This window comes from Scatophagus argus, chromosome 12 (assembly GCF_020382885.2).
Source record: "Scatophagus argus isolate fScaArg1 chromosome 12, fScaArg1.pri, whole genome shotgun sequence".
Classification (NCBI taxonomy): domain Eukaryota; kingdom Metazoa; phylum Chordata; class Actinopteri; family Scatophagidae; genus Scatophagus; species Scatophagus argus.
This window is the reverse complement of record NC_058504.1, coordinates 746,785-766,741: the sequence shown is the minus strand read 5'-3', so window position 1 is coordinate 766,741 and position 19,957 is coordinate 746,785. Positions and strand designations below refer to the sequence as shown.

Genomic DNA, 19,957 nt, shown 5'->3' with positions numbered 1-19,957 from the left:
GCCAAGAACACGAGACACGAGACTCTCTGCGTAGAGAACCAGAGACAGGAAGGAATCATGGGAAAATGTTGTCACTTTTTGTAGATAGCCTGTATTACCACCTCAGAAAGTTTTAATGGGTAACCTGTCAGCAAACAGCTGCCTTTATGCACAGCACATGTGATATAAAACCAAAACTATGAACTAAAAGAGGCTTCAGAGCTTCACACTCCGTGCAGCCCAGCACATTCAGTGTTAACATGTGATATTGATCAGCTTTAGCATATTTACTGATATTTCAGCCATAACACATCGATCAGTTTTCCATCGCCCCAGCTGACACTCAGCTGCCTGCAGGTCTTGAGTCTCTGGGACCAGATGCTTGGCTTGGGGGGGTCTGCATGCTGACCAGCGAAGTGAAGGTGCTTCGTTACAGCTGTTTGCAGCTGACTTGTGGCTACAGCTTGAATTAGCACCTGCCGTCCCGTCAAACTGCCAAAACGCCTTGAGGCAAATCACAAGAGCGGGAAGTGAAGTAGTTCATCACGTGGTCTGATCTGTCAGCTCTCTCACTGAATGGTTTCTGTACAGTGTACATGAGTGCTGAATGGCGGCATAATCAACTGCGATCAATTAATTAAAAGGTCAATTCCCACAAATTTTAAGAAGACACATTTTCATGACTTTTTTTGTAATTCGGCTGTGTAGACACAGATAGAGTAGACATACTACAAAACTCTCCTTCAGTTTTAATATCTGCACCTTTGACTCTTTTAAACTTTACTCGTGATTCAGCAAGGTCAGGAAAAATAAACTGGAGCCATTTGCCCTTTCTGAAAATCAATGAAATTTGGAAGGTTACTGTTAACTGTCTGTTTCATCTTAGACTTGAATTTAGTTTACATGATTTCAGCCTAAATCAGGTTTTTCTGGCATTGCAGCATTAACACAAGGATTGCAGAGCTTGGTTGACGTCTCATTTCACCTCGTTTATTCAGCAACTTCCCATCCATCCATTTTTCTCTCGCCTTGTTTTTTCCTCTTTGACTCGTCTTCAGCGTCATCATCTCCTTTGTGTCCTCCGTCTACAGCCTCCTCAGTCCTTCTCTGCCTTCCTCTTCCTCCCTCACACTCTGTCACTTTCTCTCATTTCTTTTCTGTCATTGTCTCCTTCCATTTCCCCTCACCTTCCTTTCTTTTCCTCACATCTGCCACTCTTTTGTTCACAACTTCTTTTCCTCCTCCACCTCCTTCTTTGGCTTTCATTACAACCTTTGATGTCCTTTTCTTTTTGTCCTTCATTTGTTCCTACTCAGTCATTTTCCTCCTCTCTCCCTCTATATCTTACCTTCCCCCCTTTCCACTCCCCTCCTCTGTCCTCATTTCTCTTCATCACCCTTCCTCTCTCTTTATATCCACCCTTGCAACCCCTCCCATCCTTTCCTTCTTTTTCCTCTTTCTCTTCTCTTTAGCCACCCAACTGCAAGACAAATGGACAAATGCCTCGTTGGTGATATATAGCCTTCTTCCTCCCCCTCCATCTTCCACCGCCTGAGGGGAGGATGGGGGATGTTTGCAGCTACTTGTAAGGCCAGAAAAGCAGCCAGAGTCAATGAAGTATGGTTGTGTGGCATCACTGGCATCATTTCCATGGATTAGCACTGTGATTGTCAGTGACAAAAGATTCTGTTATTTCTGGATTCATTGTCATAGAACAAATAATTTATTTCATCAGATCCTAAGTTATGTATTTTAGTTATTTGTCAGTTAAATAATGGGTCTGTGGTTTTACATGGAAGAAAACACAAACAAGCTCCGGATTTCCAGGTTTTGTAGGCTGAAATATCACTTGTTGATTCTGCCCGTGAGCTAGCAAGCTAACAGAGTTGTTGCTGTGAGAAAACTCCAGGTGTTTTAAATTAAGAACCGTGAAAATGGATCATGAATATCAGTGAGCACTAAAAGACTAAAGCACATGCTGGTCCTGAAGGTCATCCCTGTGTTACGACTGTTGATTCTAAGCTAGCTAGACATTTTAGCTAACGTTTGCAGCTTACGTTAGGGCTGAAATAACCTGGTGTTAGCTCTGCACAGTGTTTGACGTCAGGGACGGTGATACTCTGGGCTCGGGCTAATCATGACCACATCTCACACAATTTTTACAAGATTTACAAACCAAACAGTCGGCGGAGAAAAAAATGAATGAATCCAGAATGAAAAGAATCATCAGCCGCAATCAAAATGAGCTCCAGTTCCATCAACTCCGACAGCAAAATCCTGCTGTTACATGAATGCATGAGTCACAATCAGCTGATCAGCTGATCAGAGATCCGATCCAGTACAACAGTCTCAGGGGACACTTAACTGCACGGTGCACTTTTACCTTCAATACTTTAAGTACTTTTTCCTGATTATACTCACATACTTTTACTGAAGTAACATTTTCAATGCAGAACTTGGTATTTTTACAGTGTGGTATGAGCACTTTTACTGAAGTAAAGGATGTGAAAACTTCCCGCACCACTGGGGAGTACATAATTACATGCATTAAATGCCAAACATTATGCAAGAAATTACAGCACACTGTGCTGAGTGCCTGGATGAAAACTGCATGGACGGACGGATGGATGGATGACATTCTAGATCATATGCAGATAATGAAATGTCACCATCTCTGTGTGTCTGTCAGAGGTGATCGTGTCGGCAGCGTCGGAGGATCTTTTGTCTTTTTGATTCTTTTGTCTTCAGGCTGAATGAATTCACTCTGAAAATGTCACCGGCTCTTTGATTGCACTTCATCGCGGTCGCCTTTTCTCTGCCTGTTTTTTTGTTTGCTGAGCGTCTGTTTGTTTATTTGTTCATCTCTCCTGCTTCTACATATTTCATGCAAATCACACTCTTGATCATGAAGAAGGACGTTCACTTATCTGTTCAAGAACATGGTGTTATTCATTTTGGAATAAAGTGTTGCTATTAGTTTTAGGGTCCTTCACCTGAATGTCCCTCCTTAACTTCAGTTGGCCATTTTTTAGATTTTCCAAAAGAGCCAGTGAAAAAGCTGTTGCATTTGGGTGTGTGTAATTGTTGCACTTTGGCAAAATGGCAGCTCACCTCATTTTGGAGGGACTGACTCCAAACGTTCTTTCGGACTCAGTAACAAAGCAAAGCAGGCTCCATCATCAAGGCTCTTTGTGTTTAAATACACCAAATGAGGAAGCTGATTCTTGTTGGCGGAAATGTTGGAGTGTTGTCTAGATTAAAGAAAGTTCACAGTTACGTATGCCACTGTTGCCTACACAGTGTAAGCCGTCTCCATTGTGGGAGCTGCATGCCCAGCTGTGCTCCCTAAGAGGTTTTGCAGTAGATGTGATCCATGAGTTTGAGAGTTTCCTCCAGCCTTAAGCAACCTGGTTTAGTATTGAAAACGACATATCACTGTGATGCGGTTCTCATCATACAGTTAGTACTAAGGTAACCAGAGTGAGTGTGAAGCTGGATGAGGTGAAATCACACCTGATAAATCCAGGTGAAGGCTCAGCTCTGTCTACAGCCTCTTCAGACTGACTCTGAACGGTGTGTTTAATAGCTAACAGATCACTTCTTTTATTTGTCCTCTGAACAGGTGGCTGTACTGTAGCGGCTAATTGCTCCGTTAATTACATGATATCCAACACACAGGAAACCCTTCTCACTTTCTCTCTTTACACAACAAGCCCTCCCTCCACCTGCCATCGGATCAACTGCAGTTTGTGCGTTGAAAGCATTTTCTAAAAACTCAACTCATTCCAGCACAAATCACGTTGATAATTTTTCTACAGACGTGAAAAGAGAACGAGGTTGAGCCTCTACAAAGAGAGTGCGACAAACAACAGGAGAGGAAAATGAAGTTGGCAGCGTGAAACAGAGCGGAGGAAGAGAAACAGATGGAGAGAAGAACATACGAGCGAGTGCGAATAAACAGTTCCATTCACTCCTTTTCCCTCCTTTGTCTTCTGAGTAGAGACGCTCAGCAGCCGTCGTTTACTCCACACATTCAAATCGACAGTCAGGAGTTTGATGATGTGAAACTGTTCTTCACACCAGGTGGATTTATGCCATCCACCATCCACTGAAGGCAAACATTAAAAACTCAGGAGTTATTAACGATGTGGCTCCGTTTAGTGCTGGCTAACAACTGCAGAGGTGACGGCGGTGAGTTCAGATGTCATGTCCTGTCATGTTGGTGTCACCGTATCTAACGTTTAAGAAGTTCGTAGTTTCGGAACAGTCTAACTACTACATCAACACATCCTCACACCTACATTACCTACTGACTGTCATTTATGTTGCTCTGACTCTCAGAACGACATAAATGACGGTTGAAGAAAGGCGTACCAGACCAGATCATATTGTCCAACCTGCTGGAAGTGAGTGCTATAATAAATCAGATTATTAAAATCCAAGTTAAAATTAGCTCCTCAGTGAAATATTTCTCAGAAGCTTCTTTAACAGGACAGAAAAATTAAATGGAGACATGTACCCCTGCTCTGCCTTCCAGTCTGTGCTGAGGGAATAATTCATCACCACGAAGTCACATGAATAAATTATGTCGCCTGGCGGGTCTGAGAGCAATGCTTCAGCATTAGCAGCTCATTATTAATTCATTTACCAACATCTCCAAAATGTCTTTTTTGACTTTTTCATTTGCGAGTTTCTGCGAGTGCATGTTCCTCACAGAGACCAAGTCAAACTTGTTGGACTTTTGTCTTTGACTCAATCTGCTTTCCAGTGTTCAGTTACTAGGCAACAAAACAAATGTCACATGACTCAGACATAGCCTGTTTATTGGACAGTTTTGGTAACCTGGGGTTCCAGTATACTCATGATAGAGTGCAATGTAAATATTAATGGTGTTCTCCGCAGCTGAATTAGCTTACCTAGCTGAGTTAGCTGAGTCAGCTGCCTTCTTGTAGACAAGTAGGTACACGTTCCCTTCTGCGTGGAAGGACACAGAAAGAAAATAGTTCCTCCACTAAACCGCTCACAACTTTAGCTGGAGGCAACAAACCACGGTGCTGGTTCAAATCATCAGTCAGTCAGCTCAGATTCACAGAGATAACAATATACACTATATAAACAAAAGTATTGGTACACTTGACCTTTACACCAACAGGGACTTTAATGACGTCTCATTGTAAACACACAGACAGCTTTGCAGCTCTAACAGCTTCCACTCTTCTGTGAAGGCTTTCCACAACATGTTGGAGTGTTTCTGTGGGAATTTGTGCCCATTCATGCAGTAGAGCATTTGTGAGGTCACACACTGATGTTGGACCAAAAGGCCTGGCTCACAATCTCCGTTCCAGCCCCTGAAAAACAGTTCCATACCACATCTGAATTCAATAATAAAGAGGTCCGTCTCATTACTTTTGTCTATATAATGTATGTAGATACATCTTTCAAATGCACTTCAGTGTGTACTTAAGTAAGTGAATGCATCACTGTTCATACAGCCATGGTGTATCTGTTGCACTCAGTTCGGTTCAGTACTAGTCTGGTAGCTTGTTGTTTACATGGGAGTTATTCTCTGATTATGATTGTTTCTGTCTTTTATTGAGCTCTTAACGAGGAGGTACCGCACTGTGAACACAGTCGAGCTTCACTCAGTCAGCCGTGAGGGGAGGTGCCCCGCCGACAGCTTCAAGTTTAAAGATTCACTTCAGTAAAAAGAGCAGCAAACTGAACAGCTTTGGAGTACAACATGTTGTAGCTGTCAGATAGAAACAAGAGAAACTGATGCCTATGAATGTCACAGTATGGCCTTACTAACAAAACAAGAGGCATTAAACATTGACATACTTTCTAATAACAGGATACTGTAATTGTCCAGAGCTGTTGACAGACCGCTGACAGATTCGTGCTAACCTGGAGTGAAAGCAGCTCCTGTCAGGAATCCATCTTGGCTCATTCATCTACATCTCGCCATTGATTTTCCTGTTCAGGTCGAGTCGAGTGTCCCCAAGGCTCAGCTCATCAAACACAGAGTGAAAGGCTAGCTGGGTACTGTGTGTGTGTGTGTGTGTGTGTGTGTGTGTGTGTGAGAGAGAGAGAGAGAGAGACCATTACAAATGACTTTTGCTTTTTAATATCTGTCCTTTAAACTGGTTAAAGGGGCCTGGACTGACTTACTAACCTGTACTGTGTTTGCACCAAAGCCACACATGTGAGAGAGCCCCATTGTAGTCCAAAAACTACAAATACTCATGAGAGCAACAAATGTGGATGAATCCGCTGCTGAAAATAATCCCCACTATGTCCTTCAGCTGAGCCGCTGTTAGAAATGAAGCTGTATATTTGTGAGCTGTAAGGACGAACAAAGTGGAGCTCACTGATCACATTTTCTTTGTTTTTGACTGCAGTGTGTTGTTTTTTTCGTCATCTTAATCTGTTATCTTAGAACTGGAATCACACACACTTAAAGCTCCCGTCACCAGCACATTTCCTTCACCTGTCACAAACATGTTTGGTTGACAGACTCGTGTCTCCTCCCCCGGGCGGCTCCCATCCCCTTCGCCAGCCATGAAACTCGGAAACAACTTCCAATTAACTGGATAGGATCAGTGCTTCATCCTGCCCGGCCCTGATAACATTATCCCACGTCACACATCGCTGCCAGCGCCTGGATTATAAAATTAAAAACAGAGATGGAGGAGAAGAAAGGGTGGTGGAGGATGGGGGGATGGGAGATGGGTGAGGGGGCTTGGGTGAATGTATGGTATATTTGGCCCTGTATGAAAAGGGTTATATAGGGTTTTAAAGCCCCCCCCCCCCCCCCCCCCCCCCCCCCCCCGTCACCAGAAGGGAGAAGTTCAGTATGCTGGAGAGCTGCTTCAGCTTCCAGTCCAACGCCAGCCGCCCACTGATAAGCTCTTACGTAACAAGCCGCCGCTTGGGCCTCTGGTTTCAGATGGGGATGCAAAGGGAGGCAGGTAGAGCGACGCTCCTCCGTGACGAAGAGGTCCTGCTGTCTCAGATGAGAGATTTCTTGAGGTTTCAGAAGAGCAGGGTGATTGCCAGCAGGGACCAGTTTACATGTGTCACACTCATTTCTTAGAAACCTTTTTAACAATAACAATACACAATGTGGGCAAAAGTATGGGGACAGCTGACATTTACACCAACAAGGCCTTTGCCTTTTTTTAATACAAAGTATCCAGACACGCCTCTCTATAGGGCTGTTCCTCAGGGTTTGGGCCCGGCCCCTGACCTCCAGTGAAGGGAAATCTTAATGCTTCAGCTCACCAAGACATTTTGGACAATGCTATGCTTCCAACTTTGTGGCAACAGTTTGTTGAAGGCCCTTTTCTATTCCAGCATGACTGTGCCCCAGTGCACAAAGCAAAGCTCCATAAAGACATGGTTGGATGAGTTTGGTGTGGAAGAACTTGACTGGCCCACACAGAGCCCTGACCTCAACCCCATCCAACACCTTTGGGATGAACTGGAACGGAGATTGTGAGCCAGGCCTTTTGGTCCAACATCAGTGTGTGACCTCACAAATGCTCTACTGCATGAATTAGAATGAAGTTAATGAAGTAAAACTTGTTTGAGGAGCAGGAGAACAATATTTAAACTTCTGTCTGATCACATTAAAGACTCAAACTAAACCTGAAAGTCTTATATTCTGGGTTGTGTGCTTCAGCTGTAGAATGAACATCCAGATGTCACTGAAGTCCCAGTACTTTTGTCCATATAGGGTATTATGACTGTTATGTCAAGGTTAGGAACTGCCTTCAATATGTGTTGTGTGTGTGTGTGTGTGTCCTTGTCTTCCAGATGTCTTTGTCTGACAGCTGCATCTTTGCTTTATTCCATTAGTGTGTCCTTGAGTCTGTTTCTGGAACGATAAGAGAAATGTTCTGCTGCCAGACCAAACACACACACTCCCTTCTATTCAGAGATGTAAACGAAGCAAGCAGAGTCAGTAATGTAAAATATAATATAAAATCTTGTCTCGAGCTCCGGGAAAAACGGACGTGAAATGTAACATGATGATAAGAATGAAATTTCTCTGTTCTTTTCTTTCTTCTTTTGGCTTTCAGTTTTATTATTGACAATGACGCTGACATTAATGTTATTCGGACTGCATACGACCTCTCGTTCCGGCTGAACAGAAAATGTGTTGTGAATCTGTCAGGTTTTAAACAGGCCCTGACTGTTTTGCTTATCTTACTTAGTTTATTTGGCAAAACGTTGATTTAGTCTTGGTTATGTTTAGGCACAAACAGTATGTGGTTACGTTGAGGAAAAGACCAGCGTCATTGCAGAGGGACGGAAATGAAGACTGAGCTGGACACAAACACAAACACAAACACAAACACAAACACAAACAATGTTGTTCATCAAGACAAATTGGTTTAGAAACAAACCAACCCAGAAATCTGATTGGCTGATGACAGCAAAAAAATGTTGACGCTTGTTCGGCAGGACCGGAGTGATCACCCGTTGAATTTTTGCATTTTGTGTAGGGATGCACAATATATTAATTGATCCAATAACTAATTTATATTATCAACTACTGGCTGATAATGAACATTCTCTGAGCGGGACATGAACTCAGAGGACAAAGACTAATATCTGCTGGCACTCAGCATGAGTGTGTCGCTGTTGTGTTTCTCATATTGTGTACCAGCTCACATTTGCATTTCTGTTAATGAAGTCGTCTGTCTGTGCGTGTGGAAACGAGGCTCTTCACCCCCTGAAGCACTCGGTCACGGTTACAAATGGATTGTGGTCCTGCCCGGCCTCGTCTCCCCCGTTTCTTCCCGGAATAAGCTGTGCAGCTCAATCTGCCGTCCCATCTCATCTCATCTCATCTCATCCGGGGAGCATTCAGCTCCGGCAAATATTGGCGTAGCAAAATGACACCGAGCGCTCGTCAAGGAGAGCAGGAGGAATCTGCTTCAAAATGGAAATGGTGTTCTGGTTCACCAGGTGCAGTAAATGTGGAGGATTTCATCTTGGCTGACGCTGGTGCAGAAGAGCAGTTTATCATACGGACTGAGGGACAACAGGGCATCGCATTCAACATGAGCCACTGAACAACCAGGCTGAACCGTCACTGAGCCACGAAGGCAGCTCCACTTCCCCCAGTGGCCAGCTGGATTCAAAACAACACCAACTTCATATTCAAAGGAAATAAGCTTTTGCCACCCCATTCTTTATATTTGTTTTTCCCATTTAATCTGTACTGCAGTTCTTGTGTGGCTCGTTAGTGTTAACCATGTTAACACAGCGTTACACTAATTACATTATTCACTAAGGGGCAAATGGCCGTCAGGTTCAGGCAAACGTTAAAGTGAGCGTTCTGTTGTCAGACATTAGCATGAAGATGTTAGCTGGTGCTAATTTGTTAAAACTGAGCCTAACTTGGCTAACAAAGGAGCTGACATTACAACTAGCAAGTTTTGAATGTCAGCCTTACTGGGTATCGGTCTCAGCTGTTGGGATCTGCGTGGGGGATGTCTGATAGACCTGGCAACTCCAAAACGATGTCAGTCATAAAACTAAGCGCTCTACAGACATTTAGCAAATTACGCTCTATCTTTTCTTGTAAAAGGTCCAGTGGAACTCAAGAAGCCGCTTCAGAATGATGGACTGTCACAGCTTTATTAACATTAATAAGAAAAACGACATACGGTGTTTGTAAAGGGCTGTTGATGTGGCGAGTGGGTGTTTTTATCGACATACAACAGTGTGTGTGGATACGGAGCTGATTTTGCTGGCATGTTGGATGTGTGTTGTATGTGAGTTGGGTGGATTTAAACAGCCACATCATTTTATATAGCATGAAATATTTATGACCAGTCAGCAGCAGAACATGACTGATCCATTGGTATTGAGTTACAAACAGAAAAGTGACTCGAGCAAATGGCCTCAGTATTGATTCACAAGCTTCCCACGATGGGTTTCATGTCACGGGGCTGGAGAGCATGAAGAAGATCACTTTATGTGTTGTTTTAACATCAGCGTCATCTGCTGTCTCTCACACTTGGCTTACTGCAATCCAGCAATGTATCTGGTGTTGCTACTGACATATAAAAAGTGAAATTTAAACTTTTTTGTACTTAAAGGGTAGTTTGTTTAATTGTTTCTCATGTCTTCTCTCTCAGGTCCAGAAGAGTCACTGAAGGTGAAGGTGAGAAGGATCAACACACCCGGAGAGCCCAGGCTTGGTGGCTACATGCTCAGCACTCTTTGATTTTGAGAAGAACGACTCTACGAATCAGCAGGAACTATGGATTTTGTAATGAAACAAGCTTTAGGTGGTAAGTACCCAACTGCCGGCCCTTGTCCACATGCAGCTTAACCTGTCAGTACTTCAGCAGAAGAAGAGGCAGCTCATTTCCCATTGAAGGCACTAAGCTGGGCAAAATGTGGATCAAAATCCGTCGCTGGAAACGTGTCTCATGATGGTCACTTTGTCACTATCAGCTGCTGAACTTCTTTCACTATAAGGAGTTTGATGCAGAAATAATGTAGAACTAATTATTAAAATGGCCACAACATGTCTATACACAACACATAAAAACAAGACTGATACCAGTCTGCATAAGACAAACAGTCACACTATGATCACATATTATTTTAAGTGCGCGACTGTAATAATAAAGTGCTCGTATTTAAACTCACAGTAAAAGTAAGCATGTTGCCCCTGGTTTTTGTTTCCACACCAGCTGACTTACATGTTGGCTGAGGCTGGACTCACTCAGTAACATAAAAAGGACCGTGTGAATGTTCTTGTAAGTGAGGGGCCCCCAGGGGCCAGAGGTCAACATCTCTGTAAATCAACCCCCCCTCCCATCTAGTTTCATCAGCTCAGTGACCACCAACCACAGTGAAATGAGATTTATTCCTTCACAGCTTAGCCTGCCTGCTCTCTCTTTCTTCCTCCCTCATTCCTCCCACCACTCCCTCATCTTCATCGCTCCTGGATTCCTACCCCTCTTTCTCCACATGAGCCCTTTCTCATTTATTTCCTCACTTTACCGCACAAGGATACCAACAACTGGCACAGTCAGAGGCAGAAAGAGAGAAATTGTCTTAATAAGTTTGAAAATCGAGACTTAATGCACCAAAATGGCCCAAACTCGACCCAGATCCATCCCTTCATCCATCTCTGTCCTCATCCATCCATCCATCCACACCTCCTTCATTGGTGAAGGCTTGATGCCTCTTTCTTTTGCAGTTCACTCATCTATTCTGTCCCACAGCACAGGCTTTCTGCGATTTAACTCGTTCCTCTGTCGCTCTCCTTCCAGCCATCCTTTTGTCTTTCCTATTGTGAGCAGTGCAGATTAGATTGTTAGCATTTTTCTTCTTCTAACACCCGGCATCCCTTTGTTCCACAGCCTCCCTTCACTTCAACACAGCAACCTACACTCTCCTCTTTCCACTAGAGGGGTGAAGGTAGGGAAAGAACAGAACATCAGCATTACTTTCCATCCATCCCTCCATCCCCCCTGCTTTCTGTCCATTCACCCCAGGTTGTAATTTACCTCCTGGAGAGGTGCTGTCTGGTGCCCTGACCACTTCTCCTGGAATAGGCTGGCATTTATTTCATTGGGACGCAGCTGGACAACCACACACACACACACGCACACACACACATAGTCAGCCGTGGCCTCACTAATGTCATTAGAAGGTTGGGCACCTCTCGAACATTTCGTTGGTCCAGCTTGAGGTATAGATTTCAGCTGTGGGCCACAGATTGTATTTATTGGCTGTTTAATTAGATATCAGATTCATTAGTTTCCATGTTGTGTGAGATGAATTAGTCCAGGACAGCGAGGTGGATCCACAAATGTTACTGCAATAAGTCATTTTACAAATATTAAAACTTCAAAAATGTCACTATCTGTAAGTCCAACTTTTTGGTCTCAAATAAAACTCATGTGTTTCAAACTAATGTCCAGGAACTTTCCAGAGACAATTTATTAAGTCCTTTCCAGCACGACCGTGTGGCTTATAACTGAGCAAACACAAGGTGAAAGATGTTGGTCACTTGAAATTCACTACAGGTTTTTATTTTGCTCCGAGTCCGTACTTCCTGCCCCTCTTGCTTTCACCAAACGTGAAGATTTTTTCTCATAAAGAAGCTCATATTAAAGATAATGTTAAGATAATCTCTGAGCCTGAGTTGGTGAAGGCAGGCCGAGCTCTCTGTCTCATTTCCTGTGCAGATGGTAAAAGCAGGAAGCAGGTTGATTAGTTGACCAAAAGCACACGCAGTTTATGGTGCTCAGAAACCGAGGCTTGGTCAGCCTCCCAAAACGTCTGATCGATGTGGCAGAATTTTCCACCAGTCCAGGCGCTGGCGATGGAGGTAATCCATTATTTAAATGAGCTCCATTTTTCAAAGCCCTCCATCCCCTAACAAACGAACCAGCAGCACTGCCATCCATCTGACAGGCTGGAGGGGGCAGTCAGTGATCCATGTTTTGTCTCTCTGGCTTCCTGTCTCCTGTTCTCCTCCTCACTATCTTCGTTATTTGTGTCATTTTTCAACTCAGGCTCCCTCCTTAATGTCTCTCTCCTTTTTACTTTTACTTTACACTTGCTCTTCCTAGCTACTTTTCCATACTTTCCTGTGTACTTTAAAGTATAGAAATCAAAGTAACAATGGAAACGTTTCAACTCTTGCTGCAAAAGTCACTCCAGCCCGATTTAAAGTCTTTGACAAATGACTTTTTCACGATCTCTCTGGAGTTTCCTTCCAACCAAAACTCTACCTCAAACAAGCTAAAACACATTGTAACACGCTGACAAAAGTACTGGGAGACGCTTTTTTATTACTGAATTTGGGTGTGGTATGGGGCTGTTTTTCAGGGGTAGGACTCGGCACTTTTCCTTCTGTTTGTCTTGCGCTCTTATTTATTCTTTATCTCTCTTTGAATCTTTCTCCATCACCTCCATCCTGGCTCAGCAGACAGCAGAATGACACACAGGAGACAGACCCACACTCCTTTCATTAATCAGCTTCTACTAAATTCATCCGATCTCATCCACGCAGGCTCTCTGTTGTCTCACACTGTCTGACTGTGGGCCACAAAGAAGTGGACCACCGAAAGACTGAAGTAATGATGAGCGACTGAATGCACAATAAGAGGACTGAGGCTGTTTGACCACTTGGCCTCAAATTGGCCACCTTTTTCTGCAGTGGGAATCTGTGAGCTGGTCTCTAATGGACTGGTGGAGGAGGTGGAGGAGAAGGGAGGCAAAAACAGAGGGGAGGGAAAAGAAAGAGTAGAGGACATATGAGAAGGACAGTGGAGCAGCAGGAGGGAGGGAAGGACGTGTAAAGGATCAAAGGAAAACACTCTTTGGGGAGTGGAGACGAAATGTTTTTTTTATTTCCTTTACTGTTTGCATCTGGTTTACCAAGATCCCCTCATGGTGCTCAGGTCTCATTCATTAGGCGTTTGCTAATGCTGACTGCAGACACACAACGTTTGGATTTTTTATTTTGCTAGCACTTTGGCTGCTGGGGTGGCCGGTGGCACACTGAGAAAAGAACCTGCTACCAAACTGAGTCGAGTAGAGCCGAGCTGAAGCGTTCTGGATGACGTCCGTTTTCTGAAGGCCTCGTCCTTTGTTACCTCACTGTGCTGACGCTGGCCTCCTTCAAATGAATGAAGGGAGCTGTGTTTGATTCATTCTTTGTTTTACCTCTGAAACAATTTATTATCTTCTGACCTTCAATTCTTCCCAGGCGCACATACAGCAGCTCCAGTACATACGGTGTGTGTTTGACTGTTTTAACACGATGAAGTACACACAGCGGACAGTCTGACCTTAAACCGACTCCCCAGCGAGTCCTCGAGAACATTTCATTGTCCACCCACCCCCCCCAGCTGAGTGCTAATTTGTCATCGTCAGGTTTGCAGCCACCACACAGCACTGCAGGGCAATTAGAACCCCTGCATGGGTCTGCTGCAAAGCGCCGGGACCCACCACCTCGGGGTTCACAATCATGAGAGGAGACCACACTGGCCCTACCGCCGAGAAATGTGGCTTTGAGTCATTTCCTCTGGTCCCTCAATGTTCTCTTTTGGCTCCTTAAAGAGGCAGGACTTTTTATGGCCCCATAACACTGAATGAGTATAATATATCAGTGAGGGGTTGGTGGGTAGGTAATCAGTAGCAGTGATTGAATCATTAATGTTTAATGACCTTCCTGGCTTCAGAAACATTCCTCTAACATTCTGAGACCAAAATGTCCACACTGAAGTCAGCAGAGAAACACAAAGACAACCCTGTCGACTAATTAATCTTTTTTTTATATATATATATTTTTTTATTTCTGACCTTTATTTACTCCCAATTTATGACACAAACAACCTGAAATGAAGATGGTGAGAAAGGCCTGAGACACCTGAAGAAAGCCCACACTGACAAGTAGAACTTAAACCTCTTGGTCAGAGAATCAACCACAGAGGACCATGAATATCTGTGCCACATTTTATTGCGATTTCCCCCATAGCTGCTGAGTTATTTCACCTTAGACCAACGTTTTCCACCTCCATCAGCATCCTGTTTATGTGTGATGCAGATAAAATAATCTCCTCTGATAAGTCCGTCTTTAGCATTGTACGCAATAGTCAATTATAGATTCAAGCTTGTTTCCAGTCAGTCACATTCAGTGACCCAGTGAAGCACAAATGATGACATAATCATAACTCTATTTTCCAAGATATATTTAGTGCTGTAAATACACAGCTTTCCATTGTTCATACAGTAGTTTACCTTTCCAAAGATAATCTCCTCAGTGGTGAACCATATTTAGCACTTATTGTAGCTCTGGCTAAAGAAAGGTGTTGGATGGCAAACCAGGCTGCCAGCCAGGCTCTCCTCTCACCAGCGCCTGAGAGGCAGATCAATACCCAGATGAAGTTTTCTCTCCGCTGGAGAATCCATAATTCATACACGCTAAGGTGGTCCTGTATTTACTATCGATCAGACGGAGGTAACAGCAGCAATATCGATAGGCCGGGGGGAGTCGCTTTCATGTCTAGAAAAAGCAGCTTCTGTCACAGAGAAAGAGGTGATCCGAGGCATAGAAAGTGCAGATGAAACTGTCCAAGGTGTTTAACTCCTCCTAATGCCCATGTCTGTCTCATTTGGACGGGTAAGGTTCCCCTTGGCAAAGCCTTAACATGGTTAGGTTTAGGCACAACAACGACAAGGTTAGTGTGAGGAAGAGATATTTGGTTTTCACATAACACGTAACCTTTCAGCCCTGACCTCCGACCCTTGACAGCACTTTCTCGCTTTGTAAACTACGTCCTTAAAGCCTGGTCTCATCCAGATGCTAAAGGTACGAACTGGACAGTGAAAAAAATAAGTGCTAGCCTGAGATACATTCAGCACAAACCTACACCAATCAGCCACAACATGAACACCACTGACGGGTGAAGTGAATAACATTAATCATCTGTTTATAGTGCAGTGTTCTGCATGGGAACCTTTGGGTTCTGGCAGTCATGTGGATGTTCTTTGACACCGCCCCCCCCCCACCTATACATTACAGACCAAATACACCCACACCTAACCCCAACCCCTTTGGCGTCCAAACCCAGTGTGTTAGTTCTGATATCACCCATAAATCTGAGTGCCTAGCTAACATGTAAGTAGTGAGTCAACCTCAAGCTAAGTTGTTTTACACATTTCAGAGCAGTAAGGAACACAAATGTTTGTCCACGTGTTCTGAAATCAAGCGCCCTTTTTATTCTGTCCCTCCCATGACCAGCAGAACTTGAGTTGGGTTTTCCTGGTGTTACAGAGACACCTACAGTCACAACAGAATAATAGCAACAGCAAATGTGTTATCTGAGAGAATAATTAAGAAAGTAAGGGCTTTTCAGTTTTATTTTACATCTGTTAGAGGATATACAAGTGTGCTAAAGAATATGACAATGTTTTTTTCTGATGTGACATTTTTTTTTATATACTTCTTTTTACAAACATCCGATAGTTTATGATACAAGACCATGAGCTAGACTTGATCAAATTAGTAATCCACAAAATGTCAGAAAGTAATGAAAAAGTCAACAGTGCGATCTTCAGATTAAGTCAAAAGCGATTTAGCAGATTTCTCTCCCAAATCCAAACTTGTGGTTCAGAATATTAACCTCTGCGTAACTACTACTGTACGTACCAGTACTGCCTGATTAATACTTGAGGTTTATTTCAGAGTGAGGGTGAATTCCTGGATGAGGAGACACAGGTAATGCTGACAGATGGCCAACACCAGGTGCAAGAATGTGTCCTCGCCCGTCTTGGGGGCTCTTTGCAGATTTTCCAGCTGGCTCTTTGTTTTGTTTTCCAAGGCACCTCACTGATATTCAGATAATCCTCAGAATTGCTAACGCAGTGTTTTCCCAGCCGAATATGAGCGACGGACATGACTGTCTCTGTGCATGTGTTATATTATCATGTGTTTCTGTTTACGCAGTGCATGTGAAGTTGTGTATAGACAGGAGGACTCCGTGGACTTCATTTTAGCTTGTGGTTGATGATCACCTTTAGGTCAGAAAACTGAGGCATGCGTTCTTCGTCCTCTGCAGTAATTAAAACCACTGGGACTGTTTTTAAGAACTATGTACAGATAGATGGCATTTCCCACAGCAGAGTCGGTCTGTGCTCACCATCAATATCTGCATCTTGTTTCTGTCCAGGGGCCACCAAAGACATGGGTAAGATGCTGGGTGGCGAGGAGGAGAAGGACCCGGATGCAGCCAAGAAGGAGGAGGAGCGGCAGGAGGCGCTGAGGCAGCAAGAGGAGGAGAGGAAGGCCAAACACGCCCGCATGGAGGCAGAGAGGGAAAAAGTACGGCAGACCATCAGGGACAAGGTAGGAAACTCTTGTGTGGTTTGAGTAATGCATTAACTGGCTGACTAATGACCTTATGAGGCTTTGGAGTGTGACATTTTCCGCTGCATTTGAAAAGACTCAGGGTTTTAGGTATACAGCGGTAAAAAGCTATGACAGGACCAACCTCATCTTTTTATGTAGGGTTTCATATTGGCAGGATCCAGATCCCTGCTAGGCCCAGAATAAGTTGGTGACTACACTTCAAAGCACTTTCTAGGTGTTTATTTTTTGGTCCCTCAATAGTTTTCTTCCAATGTCTCACCTCCTGTCATTTCCCTGTTTAGTATGGGCTGAAGAAGAAGGAGGAGAAAGAGGCAGAGGAGAAAGCGGCGTTGGAACAGGCTTGTGAGGGATCGCTGACACGTCCAAAGAAGGCAATTCCTCGGGGCTGTGGAGACGATGATGAAGAGGACGAGGAAAGCATCCTTGACACTGTCCTCAAGTTTCTGCCTGGGCCTCTACAGGACATGTTCAAGAAGTAAAAACAAATCAAACGAACCCTAAATTTAGGGTCCAGTCTGGCCTGGGCTGGGCTGTGGGGCAAAGGGAGGCGGGGATTATTGTGTTGGGGACCTAGGGTGGACAGGGTTATGTGAAGTGTTGCAGGGTTTGGGAGACTGGGGTAATTGGTTTGGGTATTTGTAGGCAGGCAAGGTTTAAGTGGAGACTTCGGAGAAGTTAGTGGGAGCAAAACAGGTTCGGGAGGGGGGTTCTTGCCAAACTGTTAGAGGCTATACACTGCCTTTCTAGAAATATTTTACTTTGTTCTTTTCTACTCTTTGACGATTGCATCATTCTTCCCCTTTCTATTTGCCACAGTTGCTATACAACCTTCCAACTGCCACTTAGCACAAGTCTTACAATTACTGTGTTCTTGTCCTTTTCCTTTTGTGATTTTTACACATATAAAGATTGATTGGTTGGCCATCACCTGTTTGCAGGGAATGATGACCAATGTAGAGCAGTATTTGCTTAAAGAAGGGCAGTGGACAGTCTGTTCTCTTGCTTTTGTGAGGAATTGTAAATGAGGGTTTCATTTTCAGTCTAAAACAGTTGTATAGTTGTTTGTAGGATACAACATCGGCCACTTTTGGAATAATGTCTTTGGTATAAAGGTGCATAGTTCAAACTTCTGGAAATTTTGAAAGCCTGACAGTTCACAAAATGACACAAAATAAACAACACAAAACATAATCCAAGGTTATGTTTGGAGAACGTGACTTTCTGTCAGCTAGTTTGACTGCCATCGTGCTAGAAAAGCAAATCTTAAGATCTTGAACATGTCAAAATAGTATATACATTTTCAATCAGAAGGATTTTGGAATAGATTTTATTTAGCTCAAGGTTCCATCCATGCAAGCAAACAACAATCCCAAAAATTAGTCATAAAACCATCACAAGTTTAGGTTGCGTGGTCCCCATTGACAATCAAGGCATTGACCACTGGGACAGTGGGGTTAGCCGGTACTGTACGTCATCATTTTCTGTCATTACCATCTGTGATTGGTTTAAGTTGGGTTCTACATCATGGCTCTTAATTTAAACTACTCATATTTTGTTTCTCCTTGTCATATCTGAATGCAAATTCCGAAAATATCTGTTTTGTTTTTGTTTTAAATTAATACTTTTTGTGCATGTTCAGCCATTTTATTTAAATGCAACTGAAATTGTGATTTTACACTCTTCACATTCCAGCTGGGCTAAAGTTTCCCTCATCTTTTAATGTATAAGTTTATCTTGAAGCTCATCATCATTGAGACCAAAGAAATACTGGCGAGACCTTACTATTTCTTTTGTCGCCACTGTAAAGAAGACGTGCATGCCGAATGTGGTTTTTCTGACGGGGCAGCCTGTTCAGTGTGTGCATGCATCCCAAAGACCACTGCTAAAACAAAACTCTCCTATTTCCTCCTGTTTCCCAAAAGTATTCCATGGCTAAATAAAAGTAAACAGTTTAATTGTAGACTGAGCCTGAGAAAACTGGTTTGTGAGTTGTCACATCTCACTGCCTGAAGAGTTCACTTAGAGCTGAGTATATTCTGCACCCTGCATCTCTTTATCCAACAAAATGTCATAGTGATTCGTCGTATAGCATTTAAGTAGATGTACTGTAAATGGAAACGATCTCTCTTTAGTGAAGCTATCTTAATATATGGACATTTATCAGTAAAACAAAGCATGTTGGTTATTCCTAAATGATCTGGTGGCTTTTCAGTGGTTAGTTGTGCGACAATTATTCATACATTGATCCAGGAGTTTGTAACTTAAAATAACATAACGGATTGCTAAGACTAACAATGAAGTTGTCATAAGCACTATAAAAGACTTTCCTTTATTTTCATTTTCTAGCTCAGATAGGACTTTTCACTAGATAAAGCCATAATGTTTAGATTGCAATAATTACTGAAAATGATAAAAAGAGAATATTTCATTAAAAAGTTATATGTCTCATGTTTGTTTTCTGTAAAATTGGGGGAAAAAAAACAGTTTGTAAATCCTCACCATTCCTCTGTCTTTAAAGATGTATACTAATGTATACACAAATGTGTAGAAAAAAGAAGCCATTGTTCTGTCTCAGTGTACTACATATGTACTGTAAGTGTGCGTGTTTTTATGTGTGTCTTTCTACATGTCTGTGATGTGACACCATGTTGCTGGTTCATATAGTCCTGGTTTATACTATGTAAACGTGTCTTTGAACTACTTTGTGCACAGGCAGCAGCTAGGTAAGCTCCCTGGTTGTGCCATGTCTGAAAAAATAGTACTTAACACATTCCTTACAAATGTTGAGCATGCAAATGTTTGTTAGAGAAGAGAATAGACCAAATGTCAAAAAACAAAACAAAAAAAAAATCCTGTTTCTGTAGAAGTCTCCAGGCAACAGAATCTGTGCCTTGGATCCAGGAAGATGGGCTGCTGTGCGATGGCATTGTTGAGCGTTTGACCTTCTTTGTTGTCTGAGGTTCAGTGAAGCTTAAGACCATGATCACACAGAACTTTCTGTTCTATGTTCTTCAGCTGAAACACAAATGTCTTGTGAGCCTTGCAAACAACAACTCCAAGCTA

At 43.1% G+C, this 19,957-nt stretch overlaps 1 protein-coding gene across 1 annotated transcript in view; it reads left to right on the top strand.

Moving 5' to 3' along the window:
• cplx2 (complexin 2) overlaps positions 1-19,364 on the top strand; it is a 29,769-nt gene extending 10,405 nt beyond the window's left edge. Inside the window, exons 2-4 of the mRNA XM_046406846.1 lie at positions 10,131-10,286; positions 16,695-16,870; positions 17,176-19,364. Coding sequence (XP_046262802.1) covers positions 10,256-10,286; positions 16,695-16,870; positions 17,176-17,373 — 405 coding nt within the window. The 5' untranslated portion in view covers positions 10,131-10,255 and the 3' untranslated portion in view covers positions 17,374-19,364. The remainder of the gene's footprint in view (positions 1-10,130; positions 10,287-16,694; positions 16,871-17,175) is intronic.
• Positions 19,365-19,957: the final 593 nt, after the last annotated feature.